The sequence below is a fragment of the Manihot esculenta genome, chromosome 16 (genome assembly GCF_001659605.2).
Source record: "Manihot esculenta cultivar AM560-2 chromosome 16, M.esculenta_v8, whole genome shotgun sequence".
NCBI classification, from domain to species: Eukaryota; Viridiplantae; Streptophyta; class Magnoliopsida; order Malpighiales; family Euphorbiaceae; genus Manihot; species Manihot esculenta.
The window spans coordinates 31963345-31980797 of NC_035176.2; the positions used below are offsets into that span (position 1 = coordinate 31963345).

General features: G+C 34.1%; 3 protein-coding genes and 3 non-coding genes across 13 annotated transcripts; 5 read left to right on the forward strand and 1 right to left on the reverse strand.

The window, feature by feature from the left end:
* The first annotated feature begins 2974 nt into the window (after nucleotides 1-2974).
* LOC110603767 lies at nucleotides 2975-7165 on the forward strand. 7 transcript variants are annotated; one of them, XM_021741663.2, is made up of 6 exons: nucleotides 2975-3256; nucleotides 3387-3437; nucleotides 3562-3802; nucleotides 3887-5767; nucleotides 5918-6062; nucleotides 6400-7165. In XM_021741663.2, exons 4-6 carry the CDS (start codon nucleotides 3890-3892, stop codon nucleotides 7035-7037), a joined length of 2661 nt encoding a protein of 886 aa, XP_021597355.1. In that variant the 5' UTR covers nucleotides 2975-3256; nucleotides 3387-3437; nucleotides 3562-3802; nucleotides 3887-3889; the 3' UTR covers nucleotides 7038-7165. The 7 variants fall into 7 exon arrangements, with proteins under 7 accessions (XP_021597355.1, XP_043807836.1, XP_043807837.1 ...); XM_043951901.1 differs by having other exon boundaries at nucleotides 3745-3802; XM_043951902.1 differs by having other exon boundaries at nucleotides 3749-3802.
* Nucleotides 7166-7769: 604 nt separating this feature from the next.
* LOC110603768 (dynein light chain LC6, flagellar outer arm) lies at nucleotides 7770-8545 on the reverse strand. The gene is made up of 2 exons (XM_021741666.2): nucleotides 8220-8545; nucleotides 7770-8098 (listed from the first exon to the last, which is right to left on the reverse strand). Exons 1-2 carry the CDS (start codon nucleotides 8355-8357, stop codon nucleotides 7955-7957), a joined length of 282 nt encoding a protein of 93 aa, XP_021597358.1. The 5' UTR covers nucleotides 8358-8545; the 3' UTR covers nucleotides 7770-7954.
* Nucleotides 8546-9729: 1184 nt separating this feature from the next.
* LOC110603732 (protein LIKE COV 1) lies at nucleotides 9730-15543 on the forward strand. Of its 2 annotated transcripts, XM_021741618.2 has the most exons (7): nucleotides 9730-10040; nucleotides 10572-10624; nucleotides 11226-11335; nucleotides 11885-12052; nucleotides 12135-12232; nucleotides 14657-14783; nucleotides 15077-15543. In XM_021741618.2, the coding sequence occupies exons 1-7, from the start codon at nucleotides 9891-9893 to the stop codon at nucleotides 15169-15171; spliced, it is 801 nt and encodes a 266-aa protein (XP_021597310.1). In that variant the 5' UTR covers nucleotides 9730-9890; the 3' UTR covers nucleotides 15172-15543. The 2 variants fall into 2 exon arrangements, with proteins under 2 accessions (XP_021597310.1, XP_043807870.1); XM_043951935.1 differs by lacking the exon at nucleotides 10572-10624.
* Nucleotides 15544-16329: 786 nt separating this feature from the next.
* Nucleotides 16330-16427, forward strand: LOC122722160. The gene has a single exon (XR_006349084.1). It is a non-coding gene; the product is annotated as a small nucleolar RNA Z43 (small nucleolar RNA).
* A 187-nt stretch (nucleotides 16428-16614) lies between these two features.
* LOC122722163 lies at nucleotides 16615-16701 on the forward strand. The gene has a single exon (XR_006349087.1). It is a non-coding gene; the product is annotated as a small nucleolar RNA U83 (small nucleolar RNA).
* A 72-nt stretch (nucleotides 16702-16773) lies between these two features.
* LOC122722158 lies at nucleotides 16774-16862 on the forward strand. The gene has a single exon (XR_006349082.1). It is a non-coding gene; the product is annotated as a small nucleolar RNA snR60/Z15/Z230/Z193/J17 (small nucleolar RNA).
* Nucleotides 16863-17453: the final 591 nt, after the last annotated feature.

Here is a 17453-nt window from a genome sequence, read left to right on the forward strand (position 1 = left end):
CGGTTCGGTTTAAAATCGAACTGAATAAACCAAAAATCAAAATTTTAGTATTTATGAAACCGAACCGAACTGATTTTGATCAGAAATTAAATCAAACCAAACCGATCTGATTCGATTTGATTCAATTCGGTTTGATCGGTTTCGATTTTTAATAAATTTTTTTATTTTTTACGCTTTATTTTTAATATTTTAAAATTTAATTAAAATATTTTAATCTTAATATAATTTAATTTCTCTATATTATTGAAAATAACATATTATTACCACTAATCAATTCGGTTCAGTTTTTTTAATTTTTTTCTAATCAAAATCGAACCGAAATGAAATAACCAAAATTTTTAAAATTAAAAATCAAACCGAATCGAACTGAATTTTAAAATTAATTCTATTCGATCGATTTTTTTTAATTTGAACCGAATACTACACACCTTTAATTGTAAAATTTTATTTTTAAAATTTTTTATGATTTTCTAAATTTCACAACATTAATCGTAATTGTTAAAATTTAAATATGTGGATTGATCTTATTTTAAGATTATTAAATTTTATAATATTATAGTTTAAACTATTTCTATTCAATGCAAGTAGAATGAAATTGTAATCAAATTTGACTGAATATTTTAATTAATGTTAATGAATTTTAATTTATTAGTAATGATTTTAAAAAATGAGGCATTGATCGTAGTGCAAAGATTGACGAAATGAATGAAAAAAAAAATCTGCATTTTTCTGTAAGGAAAAGTAATAATAAATGCAATACTAAAGGAGCTAAGATTTTTTTTTTTTTCTAATAGTTAATTGTTAGATAAAGATGTGTGGATTTTTAGTTAGAAAGGGAAGGAATGAGGGAAAGGTGACTACTACTTAATCAATAAAGAGAAAGATGGAATAAAAAAAAGTGATATTTATTTTTATTTACAATAATAAAAAAAATAATTCTTAACTTAAATAGCCAATGATGTAATTAATTGTAAATAAAAAAAATTAAGAGTGCATTTAATTATCATACTAAAATAAAGAAGTCAATATGATCATATTGTTTCTCCACTATTTATATTTTATAATATTTAATTAATTTCCCACCCACCATCTTAATAATAATAAAATAAAACTAGACAAAATTATTATATACACATATTTCTTTGATTAAAATAAATTAGGTATTTGTTTTAATTTCTTCAATAATGGCTTATGCAAGCATGAAGCATTCATACTATTTTGTTTTATTTTTTTATTTTTCTTGGACGTATCTCACCACTCTGATTGGAAGCCCATAGAATCTGTATTATTAAATAAAGGAATTTTCCCTCTCATACTTTAATTATGGAATTTTCCTACATTTTGTTGCACATTAATGTGACAGATGTAAGGTCTCTATTATTAAATTGAGTATTCTGTTGATTTAATTTAAAATTAAATTAAATTAAATTTTTAATAATTTTTTTATTTTTTACATATTGTATGCTCATTTCTAAGAAAATTTCCAGTCCATAGCATTTGTGGGTGATTCTTATTTCTGTAATATTAATAAGCCCCATTTAAACTCTTAGCAAAAATTAATACTGATTTTTATTTTTTAAAATAAAAAAAAAAACAAAATTCATTACAAACATGAAGAGTTAACATAAAATCAATTAGTTAATTTGACTTTTTTTACAAACCTTTTATTCAAATCAGAAGTACAGTGAAATAAATTTAAAAATGTTATTAATTGAGAAGCTATTACTTATGCATCAAAATCATAAAGTTGAATTCACAGCAAGTGCAATACAAATTAAAACTGTGTTTTTTACTTTTTTGCCAAAATAGAATATTGATCACAGCTGGTTTTTGACACCGGACTGAAATCAAGTCCTGCAAACTCAAAACTCGTTAGAATAGTGTTTGATTTAAAATTTTACTCTAATATAGTTATAATCAGGTTAAGGCTGTAAATACAGATTAGAACGGTGTTTGATGATGAATGAGTAAGGAGTGAAATAAAAACTTGAATAATTTGTAAATTTGAAATTTAAACAGCTACTTGAAGCTATGCATTTATTTACATTCAAGACCCAAAACAAGAAATGTAAATAAATGGTGGGGAGTTGAATCTTGAATGCATTTATGTTTATGAAACAAAAGTGCAAGACTCCTGTGACAGCATTTAAATTTTGTCAAAACCTTTAGCTTGGCAAATTTCTTGCTACTCAATCTCTCACTTTAGGGTGGAAAGCTAAATTTTGAATTGACAATACAAAGATTACCAAAACAAAAGTACTTGCTCATCTCAACTTCAATGCCTTCTGTTAACCCAGAGACAAATTTGGGATTTCTTTTTTTATTAATTATCATCATCTAATTTATTATACCTGCCCAAGCCTAATTGGGTAGCCTTTGCAATTGGCTAGATTTATGGGTCAACAGTATTATAGAAAAAAGACTAAATTTAGAGATAAATTTAAATAAAAAAAATTAAATTTAATGTTTTTTTACCAGTGAAAGGTAAATTTAGCTTTTAGCTATAGTATTATTTAGAGATAAAATTTGGGTAATGGAAGATTTGAAAATTCAAATTGTTGTTATGAATATGGACTTTTACAATAAATATTCTGAAAAAATTGGGTGTAGAGGTCTGTCAATAATTTAAATCTGGTTGAAATCTAGGGAGACAAGAAGCTTGCCATGAGAGTGTGTATAGTACAAGGTAATGCTCACAATTTTACAGCTGATAATTTCAAATCACAACTTCCTTTTTCAGTACAATTGCACCTAATTTAATGGCAATAATTAAGGTTAAATTCAAAAAGAGAATCCAGGAGTAAAATGTGAGCCCTACAAAAAAAAGGATTAAATAGTTAGTTTTACAAACTTATAGGGATTGAGTAGTAAATCTCCATAAAATAATCAGAGTAGTTTGCGTATTACTTTAATCATTAAATAAACAAGTAGCATGAGTAAAAGAGTAATGGTAGTTTCCAAATCAAGATGGAAGAACGATTGCTTTATCCCATAATGCAATGTCAGCTTCCTATCGTATCGTCATGTTTTGTTTTTAGAGTAAGATTCTCCGCCATAGTGCATTACGCCTACGACAAACAAACCAAACTGCGCCCATAATAATCTTTCACTGATCTCATTGTCCCCATTAAACTAACTAAGAACCTCTCTCTCTCTCTCTCTCTCTCTCTTTGCTTTCACAAGCAATCCAAAATTCCAAACCAAAACACAATTCTCAAAGTCAATGCACCGACTGTTTTGTGGATCTGAGTCTTTGGTAGCTCTCTGTTCTTGGGTCTTCAATCTTTTTCATCTTTGTTGCTTTCAGATTCTTCACGATGCAATGCTTTTCTCTCACCTGTTTTTTTTTTCTTCCCATTTCTCTTGTTTTGTTGTGGATGTTACAGGAAGGAGAATTCTGTTGAGGAATGCTGAGAAAGGACAAAGTAAGATTTTAGGTAAAATGCTTCACTTGATGTTTATGCCAGCATTTTAATAATGTTTAGCATAAAAAGTTAAAAATTTTCATATATTGATGACCAAATCAATCCCAGTTGATTTCATTTCTATGATTGTCTTCAGGAATTTCATGGGTCATTTTCCATGAGAAGTTTAGAGATTCTAGGACTTACCTTTTTGGACTTATCCTCCTGTGTTTGAACATTTCATTGGAAGAACAAGCTTTTTAGCCTTGTTTATTAACATAATTATTGTTTATCATGGCGGCAACTGATTCTTTATTTCTGTTTGTGTTTGATCTGATGGAAAGCTGACTTGATTGCAGGCAGTTATTGACAAATTTGAGTAGAATATCCAAAATTATGTGAGTATTATTTGGGATTCTTTGTTTTTTGTTCTTACAAGCATTTGCAGCATCTGACCTCGTCAATGTGAAACTCTGTTATAGAATATGTACAGATCATTTGTCACCTGTGATGATCCCAAAGGAGTTGTAGAATGTGGAACAATTAGAAGATCCAAGAGTGCTTCTCAGAAAATGGAGGATAAGGTCAACAATCATAGAACACAGAAGAAATCAAATACATCTTTGGCATACAAGGAAAAGAGAGAAGAGATGGTCCCTAAAGAGATTATAGAAGAGCATCATAGTCCCTCTTCGTTTCAGCTCCGGGAGGTCTCTAGAGGAGCTCAGAAGCTGAACCAGTTGATTGACTCGTTGTCAAAAGGGTTGAGCTGTGATGGACAGTCCAAAGATATTGCAAAGGAGTTGTTGAAAGGAGCTCTTGATCTGCAAGATTCTCTAACCATGCTTGGTAAGTTGCAAGAAGCCTCACAGTATATGGCTCAGTTGAAGAAAAAGCAGAAGGAGAAACCAGAAAGAAGAAAATTTGAAGAAGTGGGTAGCGAGAGAACAAGTTCACATCTATCTGTAGATCACAATCATCAACTAGGATTTCAAAAACCAAGACATTCTACTGATGGGTCATCAAAAGATTGCATTGAGGAGCTCAGGAATGCAATCAGAGACAGCTTTGCTAGGCAAAATTTGCTTCCAAACACATCTAGCCAAGAGAGGACAAAGTTCGATACGAGAAAGCTGGACTCAATTTCACATGTCCCCTCCACAAGCTCAAGCCAATTGTCAGTGGTTCAGTCAAACTATATTCCTTCTTCTGAGTCCACTGCATCACAAATAGCCTTAGAGAAGAAAGGAAAAGGCCCAAGCTTGATTGCCAAGCTAATGGGTTTGGAAGACATGCCCTCAAAGAAATTGACGCAGCCTCCAGAGAGACAGTTGGATATGGAGAAGAATTTGAGTCAGCAGAGGCCAGTCTTCGACATTGAAATGCCAAAGCTAAAAAAGCCTCAACCCATGGTACAGAAGGTAGATTCAGAGGGAAGGACGCTGAAGGAATTACTTGAAACCGTGCAATTTCAGGGACTCTTGAAAAGCACTTCTGTCAAAGAGCTCAAATCCCAGTCTCATCAATCCAGTGATTTCCATTCTAAGCAAACGTCAATCCATGGCATTGCACCAATTGTACTTATAAAACCTCTGCGTGTTCCCTGCTTTGAATCAGAAGAGGCACCTGCACCAATGGTTTGGGAAGAGGGATCCATGAACACAAGAATGATGCTGAGAAAAATGAAAATAAAAGGACCTTTTTCTTCAAGCTCAATAGATAATAAAGACAGCAAAATGCACCGCAGAACAGAGGCAGATGAGGCTCGAATTAAAAAGGTAATCAAGGAAGAAGCAAAGGATCACATTGAGGTAGTTGGGTTACCAGAAGAGAGAGAAATCAGAACAATTGAACAGAAAGAAGTGGCTGTGAAAGTAAAGAAGGTGCACAAGAAACTGGAAGCAGAAAAGGCTCCAATGAAAAGATTTAGCAATGAAGAAAGAGCTAAAGACCAAAAAAGGGCAGTCACAGGTGCAGAGGAGAAAGAAGTCAAGGAAAATTTGAAGGATTCTTCTCTGATAAAAGGCTATAATCCTGCACATCATCAACGACAAAGAAAAGAGACCACAGATAAGAAAGTAGATAAGAGTCGGAATTTGGTGGCCAATAGCAGAAAACCAGTAGAGAGGGAAATTGTGAAGGCTAAAATTGTGTCTACATCTCAAGATCAACCCAGGATAACCTCTACCAAGCTGAGGAAACCTGAAAATGGATCTGTTACGACAAATCATCATATTCCAGAGCACCGTGTTACCACTAGAAAATCAATCTCAAAGCTCACAACCCACACTAACAATCATAATTCTAACGATCAGAAGCAAAAGGAAAAACAAGCAAGTGAGCATACAGCAGCTAAACCAAATGTGAGTTTTTCTTGCAATCAGTCTTCATGAAATTAACTCTTTTTACTTGTCTTTTATATAAGCTACAAATTTGAATTTAAACATGAATTAAGCTGAGAAATAGACCAACTTTCTTTATCTGAGATTTAATGCTGTGTATCTTTCATGCAGACTGATAATTTAAAAGGCAGAGAAGATGATGAGAGGAATGATCTCATATACAGTGATCACTCAGAAAAGGAAGGATCCCCCATGACACGTGCTGATCAACTATCTACAGAGGAAGAAGCAAATGATTCCCAACTTCAATCTGAAGGTAAATTTCCCTACAGTCTACCAACAACCTTTTCGTTAGCTGGACATACAAATTGTTTTGTGAATCGTGTGAATTATAAGCATGCTTATTCAAGAAGATTGTCCTTCTTTTTCTTTTTCTTTCCATGTATTTCCTTTTTCTTTTCATATACTGATCATTAACGCAGATTTAGAGTCCAAATGTCAACGAAGAGTCCATATATCTGACAACAATTAGGTTATACTACCTCTACAATTAGAGGGAAAGAAACAGCTTGTTACATAATTGTTATGTAAATTTATAATTTTTGTTTTTGCCTACCTGGTTTAGTCCTAATACAAGCCCTTTTTCCTTGTAGGATATGATGGTGGTGACCAGAGTTCCCTTTGTACTGTCACTGTGCCAACCTCTGAAAATGGGGAAAATGCTAAACCTGCCGAACAAGTGGATGATCAAATGACTCGCATTAGAACAGATGACACGGGCTTCAAAAGTGCATACCAAGTGAAATATATGCTTTCGTGCAGTTCATCATTCATAAACCTTGCAAAGGATCTTTTTCATCTAAATATGAGTTATCCTAAGATCCTACCAACATTTGGCATACACGATTCCGAAGTAACTGATGTTAAACTGTCTCTAGATTATGCACATGAATTCATTGAACGTAGAAGCCTTCCTAATGCACAAACATGGCGTTCTCCATTATATTATTATACAGGAGATTCAAGAATTCATCTTTCTCTAGATCATTTGGCAGAGGAAATTTGTAGAGGAATTGAAACTCTTAGGAGCTACCAAAAGTTTGCAGGCGACTACCTTCTTACTGATAATCTGTATGCAACATTTGAGAAAGATATGAGGTGCAAAGACGTGGTGAGTGGAATATGGGATTTGGGTTGGCGAAATGGATTCTCTATGGAGGAAATTGAGCAAGCTTTAAATGACCTGGAGAAGTCGCTTGTGAGTGAGTTGATAGAGGAGGTCTTTTCATGATTTCTTAGCATTTTACACTTTATGATTGTATTTATATAAAGGTTGAGAATTAGGCAAAACCAGTCTTTCTGTAAATAAGTGATTTCAGTTAAATATACAAGACGAAAAAGCTGAGCTTTATGGCTATAGCCTCGCTGTTGTTACACCCTTTATTTGGTTTTAAAACTTTATATTCATTTAAGCAAAGACAAGAGGACCACAGGACTATTGAATTTCTTGGTCACTTTCTCGAATCTCGTACTCAAATGATGACTCCAATGCTAATTCTCTGATCATTTGAACAACTGTAAAAAATAAGAAAGTGATCTATATCTGCCATGATGAGCTTATTGACCTTGCAGGTAGCATTAGCAAAGAAGGCCATAGAAGAAATTCAGTTTTCAGAGTGTCGTAATGAAAATGAGTTTCAATTATTGCAGTTTGCACCAATTAAATCATCTGTTATAGTGGTGTTCTTGTCCAGAAGTTCTTTGTGGTTCTCTGCATCTCACCCCTACATCAAGCATCTAATCAAAATTCCTAACCAGCCTTTTTTTGGCCAACTCAGCCATAGAACCTGCATAATTTGTCTCCCAGGGATTAATCAAAGTTCAAGAAGGTCATCGAAGCTCCGCCTACTTGCTGCAAATTGAAACTTCTCGGTAACAACAGCTACTTAACTTTCAAAACCCTTTAATATTTCCAGAAGGCAAATGCAACCAAATCAAAAAATAAGAGGATGCAGCCATGCAGTTTCTTTGCACATCATCGATGATGCTCCATTGATCGTAGAGAAAAGCTAACAGGTAGAAGTTCTAGTGAGTAGTCTACCTCTGCACTTCTAAACAGAAACAGCTACCTAGCTAATAGCTTCCTATACATACTAATCTAGCATCACCATGAGAAACAAGTATCATCACATGCTCGAGATGGAAGGCTCAAGAAGAAGCTCCCTTGAAAATAAGGAAATTGAGGGATTCCACCGCAAAATAAATGAAAGTGCCCTGTGTGTGAGTAAAGAAACAACCAAAATTTGAACCCACCACGCACTGCCATCCACCACCGTACATCTTATCAAATTCCTGCAAATGCAAAATCCCGGAAATCCAGAGTGAGCAAAAATGCAAATAAAATCCTCAAAAAGCATAATCAATTGAATTAAAGTAACATCATGGGGAAGAAAAAAAAATGCTTGTAAAATACCCTCTTGATGTGGGCGGCGATTGAGACACAATCAGAAACATCATAGAGATCAAGGGCTTGAGAAGCACATGCCATAGCTTGGAGCTGCATCTTCACCGGCATGTCTGTTTCCTTCACCATGGCTTTTCCTTCCCGCATCTCGCCTTGTATCTCTCTTGAATCACAAAAGGTGGTGTTTTCTTCCCGTTGTATCGTATGGCACTGGGATTTTTGTAGCAGAGAGACAGCATCTGATGACTAACCAGAAGGTTCTGTAAATAATGAAATATGAATCATAAATGGGTGGTTTCATTTTCGTATGAGTAGTTTTAGATTGGCACGTAGCTCAACCTTTCTGTACATGTTTTTGTCTCCATCCGCCGCCCTCCCCTTCTTTTCTTCTTCCTAATATCAATTCATTCCATAAACAGAATACAATGTTGAGTCCAATTACATTGAAACTAAAAGGCCCACTGCGTCAAGGAAAACAAATTGAACCCAACTGGAATCAGCTCTAAACATAAGGCCCACAATTAAAACTTTAATAGTAATATTCAATGAGATTGTCCCCAAAGTAGACATTTGAAATGCGATATAGATGATGCATTGTGTGTGGATCAAGCATGCTATGAGTATGGGTTTCTTGTTAGGGACGATGTTGCGCATTTTATGGTTGCTGTCTGGTTATTGTCAAGATTACTGATGTTAGTTCCATGGAGGTTCAATTGTGGTATTATGGCAAATTCAGTTGATGAATCCGAGTCTCTCAAAGTCAAAACAGCGAAATCACTTCTGTTAGCCAAGCAAACAACCTTTCCTAGAAAATCTAGACAGTTTTCCTTGTCCGTGTTATTTGTTTCATAATTCTGTTTCTTGAATGAAAGTTGCTACTCTTGTTAAAAATATATATATATATATATATATATATATATATATATATATATATATAATTAAAAAATATATATTTCTATCATTCAATATTTTTATAATTGTTTTATTATTTTAAAATTATAATAATATATATAGATTATTATAATTTATTTTATTTTATTTTATTTATAAAAGATGAAATATATTTTTAAAATTTAATACACGGACAAAGCGGCTAAGGTCAGGAAAAAAAAAGTCCGGCTTATTTAATTTCATTCTGGTATGACAGATGCGCCCAGTTGTACCGACACGCTGGCATCCAGTGGCAGCTTGTCAACGTCAACCACTCCATAGTACTAGAATTAATAATTAACAATAAAAATATATAGTATAATAATTTCAATTAGTTTTATTACTGGAATCATTTTCCAATTCCACTTACAAACCGAAACACCTAATTTTAAATAAAATTATGTATTATATAATACTCTAGTAATTATCCAAAACCCTTCATTATGGTTTTTCAAGAGAGACGGCGTTTCCTTGAAAACTTCACATGTATTATGTATATACCTTACGCTCATTAATCATCTCCGTGCCATTATTTGTTTTATTTCCTTTATTATATTTAACTGTTTTTTTTTTTTTTAAAAATACAGGAAAAAAATTTGTATCCCTAACATTTCAAAGCAGCTTGCCGAGCCTTGCTCTCCTGGAACATACACAGTCATAGAGGGCGGCCCAGCCGGAGACTGAGTCATTACAGCTACCTGAGGCTTTTCGAATTTCGTTAACACGTTGTCGTTTTCCTTTTCATAGCCGATGGGCGATGAGAAATCCGCGATCGTGATGGCCACTAGGGACCGGGAGAGGGATCGAGAGCTTCTCATCCCAGTCGCCGACTCCGTACACGATGATGTCGCCCCTAAACCTTCTTCGTCTTCCTCCTCGTCGCATCATTCGGGACGTGAGGTAAATAAGTATATTCGCTCTCTTTTTGCCTTGTTTTGTGGGCTTTTGCATTTCTGGTACCTTTCTTCAGTAATTTCTGATTGATCGCGCCGTTCTGACTGCAGATTAGAGCTTGATACGGTTTAAAATTGATGAGTTGTTTGTATTCTGTATAAGATTTGATTCAACTGAGTAGCTTTTTGAGGAATTGACGTTCCATTTTCAACTGCTTGCACTGAAATTGATTTAGAAAATGACCTTAATTATTTGGCTTCTAAGCTGTTTAAAGTTGAATGCAATTTGAGATATTATATGAATTCTTAAATCCTTTGAATAAAAAATGTTTGTGGTGGCTACTGAAACTGTATTCCACTGAGTTTCGATAAATTACATTATGTATTGTTTTTTTGCTGAAAGTTTGAAACTCCTTGAGCAGAAGATTTATTATTTTGTGAAATTGGAAAGAAGTAGCTTTCATGTGTATGTCTTCTTTGATTCCCTGTTCTGTCTCTTGTTATCTGACATTTGCTGCGTGCCATTTTTTCTGTGTAGACATTTTGCAAAGTTGTTAGGAGCTGGGCTTCAAAAAAGTTCATGACTGGATGGTGCGGATTTCATTCTTACCTCTGCTTACACATGCACACACGCATATTCTGTATCTTCCTTGTGATCTTTTATACACTTAAAGGTTTAAATGTATTTACAGATTAAGTCAAGTATCAAATAGTTGATGTAATATCTCCTTTCAAAGAGGTGGTTGCATACACACACTGCTTAATTGTTTTCCTGGAAAAATTTTCTTTCCATTGAATGCCATCATGATAAATTGCATGGATAAAGGACTTTACTGATTATTAATTTATGTTCTTTCCCCATGCCCCACCCAAAACACTTCTTAATTATCTCTTGGTCATGTTGCTTTTTTCTTAACCTTCCTACATTTTAAGGGTCATCCATATCTCCACTGAGGAAGGAAACCCTAATGTAAGGGGTTTATAGAACTCATGTAGATCAACCAGGATGTCTTTATGGCTTTCATTTTTAGTGATGGGCTTTGGACTCTTAGATCCTTGGGCATATTTACTTGCATATCCTTTCTTTCCTCTAAAATGTGTAATGCCGATAGTTGAAATTTGTATACAGTTGTGCTTATTGTGCTCAATGCTGTTATTAATGCTGCTTACTTATGTATTTTATTTTTTGCAGTGTAATTCTATTTCCCATTGCTGTCACTTTCTATGTAACATGGTGGTTTATTCATTTTGTTGATGGATTTTTCTCCCCAATCTATGCCCAACTTGGAATCAATATATTTGGTAAGCATTCTTTTCCCTTAGGAACTCAAAGCTTGCTCTCCTTGTTGGTAAATGGATATTTATGAATAAAAGAAATCTTTTATAGACTCTGAGGCAACATTTTAGGTTCACTAGTCTTGTAGAGTGCAAAGTCCACAGGTAAAGTCATTTTTCTTTATGTTAGAATGAGATTTTGTTTTCGTGATTATTGACCACTTTAGCTTCTTCAGTATTTGTGGAACACATTTTTTTTTCAATGCTATGATTTATGTATAATGCTTTATATTCAAATTCAAATTCTAAACCACTGTGAATATTGTGATTCTGTCTATGAGATAAATTCTAAATGCATGATGCATGAATTTATGAACAAGTAACAACTCCGTGATTTTCTTATTTGGATAACTAAACTTATCATATGTGGTATAAGTTAAGTCTCTATTAAGATGTAATATAATCTTAGGTTTTTCTCAGTTTTTGTGTTGTGTTGTGGCCTAGAATGATGAATAAAGTTGGTTAGTATATCATCATATTGACTATTTGGCTTGTTTCTATGTGTTTATTGATTAGGTCTTGGATTCATAACTTCCATAACATTCATTTTCTTGGTTGGGGTATTCATGTCATCCTGGTTGGGAGCATCTGTCTTGGGTCTTGGGGAGTGGTTTATCAAACGGATGCCGTTTGTTCGTCATATCTATAATGCTTCGAAGCAGATTAGTGCTGCCATATCACCAGGTGCATTATTTGCTAGTTCCTTGTTGTTACATTGAACATCGATGGATAACTGCAACTCACATTTCATCTCTTTCTCACTCAGATCAAAACACACAGGCATTCAAGGAAGTGGCCATCATTAGACATCCACGTATTGGTGAATATGCATTTGGGTTCATAACTTCAACTGTCATCCTCCAGGTGTGAAAATGGTTTTTCTGTAGTGTAATATCACCATGACACTGCACCTATTTCATGCAGATTTTGCAGCAGTCTTGGGGAATAATTAACTAGGAAATTTGGAAATAAAATGATATGTTAGGATTGGGTATCAATGTGTCAGATTGTTAAAAGATTATGACACTATGTGGCTGGTATATGTAAAGAGAAATTTGGATGTTCCAGGAAGTTCCTGCGCACATGCATATGCATTCTATTTGTCTTTGCCTTGAAAGACTGGAAGGAAATGCAAAAGAAATTTCTCTTTCAAACATCCTTTGACATCAGAATTGCAAATCTCTACAATAACATTTATTCTTTATTTCACATATCATTTCAGGCCATGGTTCTTTACTTAGATATTGTTAACTCTTTGTATTAGTGTCTAAAGGATTTTGAGAGAGAGATATATTTTGATATTAGAGTGTAGACAGAATAAGAGTGAATTCTCCATCCAATTTCTTGTTCTTTACTTCTTTTTAAAATAATCAAGTGTCAGTGTTATAGAAATAAGTGGAGAATCTCATATTCTGCCTAATTCTAGATATGGATTTTTAACAGATAGTGTAATGCATTCTGTATTATGGTAGTGATGATGATGTTTACATTTTCCAGGTGTCCAAATGTATCCTTGTAAACCCTTTACATTCTAAGACATGTCATTGGTGTATTAAAAATAAAATTTACCTGTTGCACACACTTGATACTTATTCAAGCATATTAGTTGCACCTTCATGGGTTACTTGTGTTCTACTTATTGGATAGTTTTGGAGAATTCTTTTTCTGAACTCATGCATCCTTAAAATTTGTCATCATGCTCGTATTTGTCTGTTCATGTGCAACATGGACCTTTAAATGTGGTTAGGGTGTTGCTTTCAAGCTAGGGATAGGCAGAAAAAAGGCTTGTTCCAAACTAGCATGGCGGTAAGGGGTCTTTTCTTTTGAGAACTTTACAAGAAATATGCCCAAAATTGGATGGATTATAGCAAAATATTCACAAAGGTTACACTAGCTAATTTGATTAAGGCTTAATTAGAGGTGAATTCAATTTTCTTCAAGGTTTGGGACTCTGCTTGTTGCTCCCTTGATAACATATGCTAATTTGATGTGTTTGTGGTCTTCTTATAGAGGCCATAGGTGTTGTGTTAGGGTTTTGGGAAATGGATCTAGTTATGGGCGAGTGGGTGGAGTTGAGGGATTAATGGATGATGGAGAGGGAATGTTTTTCTTCTTTCGACCTATGGTGACTATAACACAAGCTCATTAAGAGAGAACTTGAAAATTTCTTCAGTTAAAGTACTTGACAACTTTTGGCAAATTAATCATGTCTCCTTTATTAACTCAACTAAACTTAAATACAAAGAGGGAAGGAAATTTCTTGAGTTAAAGTACTCAACAACTTTTGGCAAATTAATCATGTCTCTTTTATTAACTCAACTGAACTTAAATACAAAGAGGGAAGGGGTAACCTCTTCCTATAAATAAGGAAAGTTATTAGCATGATCAGAACATGGAGGATCACCCTCCTACAATTAAGGCAAGTGGAAGAAAAGAAAGCAAAACACCAACAACACCACTAATAGCACTATTAACACTAACAACATTATTAGTACATAGGAGACAACATTACTAGCAAGTAGGACATTATGGGCATATGGTGCTCGTTTTCCTCAACTACATCTCTTGTAAATCTGTATAGGATTGCCAACATGCTGCCACATGAGATTGTGGCCAAAGATGCCATGAAGTCTTCCATGTTGATTATCATGTACAAGTCCTGTGAATTACAATTGGAAGCTGCTTTTAGGTCATCCCGAATCTCTGCTTCTAGTGCTGACTGTCTTAGGTCAATGCTACCCTGAATGGTGACTAATGATCAATCCTAATTTCTATCATTTTCTGAAAATATTTATGTGCCTGTCTTTGGAGCACTTTGGAATATTAATTTTTTTTTTTTTAAAAAAAAAAAAATTCTGAAAGCTGAATAGCTTTGTCTCACCTTTGCTTTATTTGGGTGAAGAGAGAAGAGGAAGAATTTATGCAATGAGTCGGCAAGTCTCTGAAAGGGTAACATTTGCGATGTTCATTTATCTTTTATCATTTCTGTCTGGCCAAGTACCATATTTTCATTGTATGGCCTGGTCAGTGCAGTTATTCTTCCATTGATTATTCATGTTGGAAGACATTGAATCTCTAAAAGGTTCCTGAATATGTATGTATAAATATAAATTTTTGGCCTTTGCTTGCCGTGTGATCATACTTTCAGAATGAGGGTGTCATTCATTGCACTGAAACTTAATTTAGGAGGTAATATTGTGTGACAGGGTGATGTTTGCTCATCTGAATGTAGCATTATGCTTGAATGTCTATTCATGTTTTTTGGCTTTCTTCAACCTTTGAGTGCAGAACTATTCAGGGGAAGAGGAGCTATGCTGTGTCTATGTTCCTACAAATCATCTGTATATTGGTGATATATTCCTAGTGAACGCCAAAGATGTTATTAGGCCCAGTCTCTCAGTTCGGGAAGGCATTGGTAAGGCTTCAACTTCTTTATCTTTTTGTTTTATAAAATTGTTATTCTCAGCCTTGCACCTGTGACTAGGACTGTTCTCAAAACTTTGCCTTCATTAAGGTATCAGAAACCGTTCTGTTGTTTGTGGCATGAAACAACCTCTTGAAGTTGTGGTCCTTGGAGGATAATTAGTGTATATCTGTTTATTTCTCTGTGCCGAAGTATTGAAGAGAGAGAGAGATCTAAATCATTTTTCCCATTAATGCCTATTTTACAGTCAAATTCAAGGTGTCTAATTTGTTCTTTTATTACAGAAATTGTAGTGTCTGGGGGGATGTCAATGCCTCAGGTCCTTTCAACATTGGATTCAAGCATTCCATTGGATAGAAGTATATCTGACAGAAGCTGAGTTGAAGACGATAGCTTGAATTGGTTTCAGATTAAGTCATCAGAACACCCACAATACAATCATTGAAATGGCTGCAAGGAGATGGTGTGCGTAGTTCTGGATCGGAGTTCTGATCAAGATTTTGATGGTCGATAGGATCAAATTCTGGTGGCTTATGTAACATTGGTTATTGTTTAGAATGTAGGTTTAGAGTTTGGATGGAAATATAGCCTGGTGGATAATACGTGCAGATAGGCTTGTTGGCTTTGGGTCCCTATTTTCCCAGTTAGAAGTTGGCACTGAATTTGTACTTCATGAGCCACTCCAATAGTCAAAGTTTGCCTTTGTAGATAAGATTTCATATTCATGTTCAATGTCCCCTTCTTCTCATTATGATATTTGTCTAAATTTTCAAGTGTGAAATGTGGCATTAAAACATGTTTAAGTAAAACATTGTCAAAAGAATCCGAGTGAAAGATATTCCATATTTATAGAAATGTGAGTTGGAGCCTTGCAAGTTAATTTATATATGCTCTCTTTGTTTTTTAATCCATCGATGAATTTTTTTTTTATACAAATTAAAGAGAATAATAAATATATTAAATTGTAATAAAAGTAAACATAAAAGGTGTTATTTTTAATTAAAATATCTATATATAAAAACTTAATTAATGTCTTAAAAACATTTTATGAGAGAAAATATTTAATAAGATATTAAATTATAAATATCACTTATTTAAAAAAAAAATTGAGACAAAAATTGTAGACTTAACTGCATCAAAATTGAACGATTAAAAAAAACTAAAGGGATTATACGATGACTTTAATACTGAAGTCTGGACCTTTAATTTTACCTCGAATGGCCCTGGGTCACTGGACGTCCAGTCTGGACCTTCCATTTGACTACCGAGCCACGATCATCATGATGCGGAAGTAGTTCTCACGTGTGTAATATGCACTCACACGTACTACCGTAGAATCCGAAGTTTAACCCTCGCGAAAAACAACCAAAACCCTAGCAAGCCGACTCGCCTCTCTTTATAAGCAGCCGCGCTAGTGCTGGAAATCACTTCCAAAAATCGATTCACTCTCTTTTTCTATTGTTCTCGTCTTTGTAGATGTAAATTCTTTGTTTTGAAGTTTGTTTTTCTGCTTTGTTTCGCTTAGAAGATGAATGGGGGACGGTGACGATTTCAGCATGAAAGGTCTCGTTCGTCGTAATTGGCCAACAGGCCTTGACGACCATCCTGCTATATCACCACCCATATTCCGAGTCCCCCTTCTTCAATCTCAATTTTTTTTTTCTTTTTTCTTAATATGATTGAGAATCGGCCGATGATCGAACAACATTTAAAGACAAGCATATGTCTGAAATTATCAATGTTGATCAATCTAATCTTCTTTCTGAGGCCTATATTTTTTTTAAGCTTAGTACTGAAAAGTAGTCGTGTTTCTTCTTTGCTTCTCCAGTGATGAAAGAAATGGTATATTTTGTCACATATGATAAATCTGTGATTACTTGCATACCACTACTGCCTTCCTTCTGAGGCTTATTAATCTCTTGCTTTTTATTTCTTATTTGTTTGTTTTTTTTTAAATTACCTCATTATTAAATTGTAGAAAATGGGTCATATGATGATCGTAAGCATAGTTCAACTGATAATCTTTGTGATTAAGAAACTTTTGTCTTTCGCTCCTATCTGATGATCCATTTATGTGAAATAAATTTTCTTGTTGCCACATTCAGGATCTCAATTTGGGTGTTTCAATTATACGAACTAAGTGGGGTTTTGAATGACCTAGACATTTGTTTTTCCTGGCTTACTTGCCTTTCTCTTTTCTTGGTGGTTGATTGTTGAGGGAAACGGGAATAAAACTAGCTTGTTTGAGATTTCGGTGGCCTTCAATTATCAAATTTGTATGAATTATTTCAAACAGGCGCTTATCCTCTCTCCTGGGCTTGCTGCCAGCCCTTGAAAATGGCAAGTTGACTGTATGTTTGCCTGGTGCTGATCTCAGATTTGTACCCTTCAGCTCTGGAATCAGATGAGGTCGAACGTTCTGATGTTTGTTGATAGTGGGTTATGCATTGGCAATTCTTATCCACAATATTTTAAAATCTAATAAAAATGTATTTTGTAGTTTGGGAAATAAATTTCTTAATTTTTATTAATGAACATCAATTGATTTATTAGAATTTTAGTCATAAATGTTAAAATTAGAAATTCAGGATTAAATAATATAATTATTAAGAATAATTAAAAAATTTTATAAATTAAGGGATCTTTTAGTTGGATTTTTAA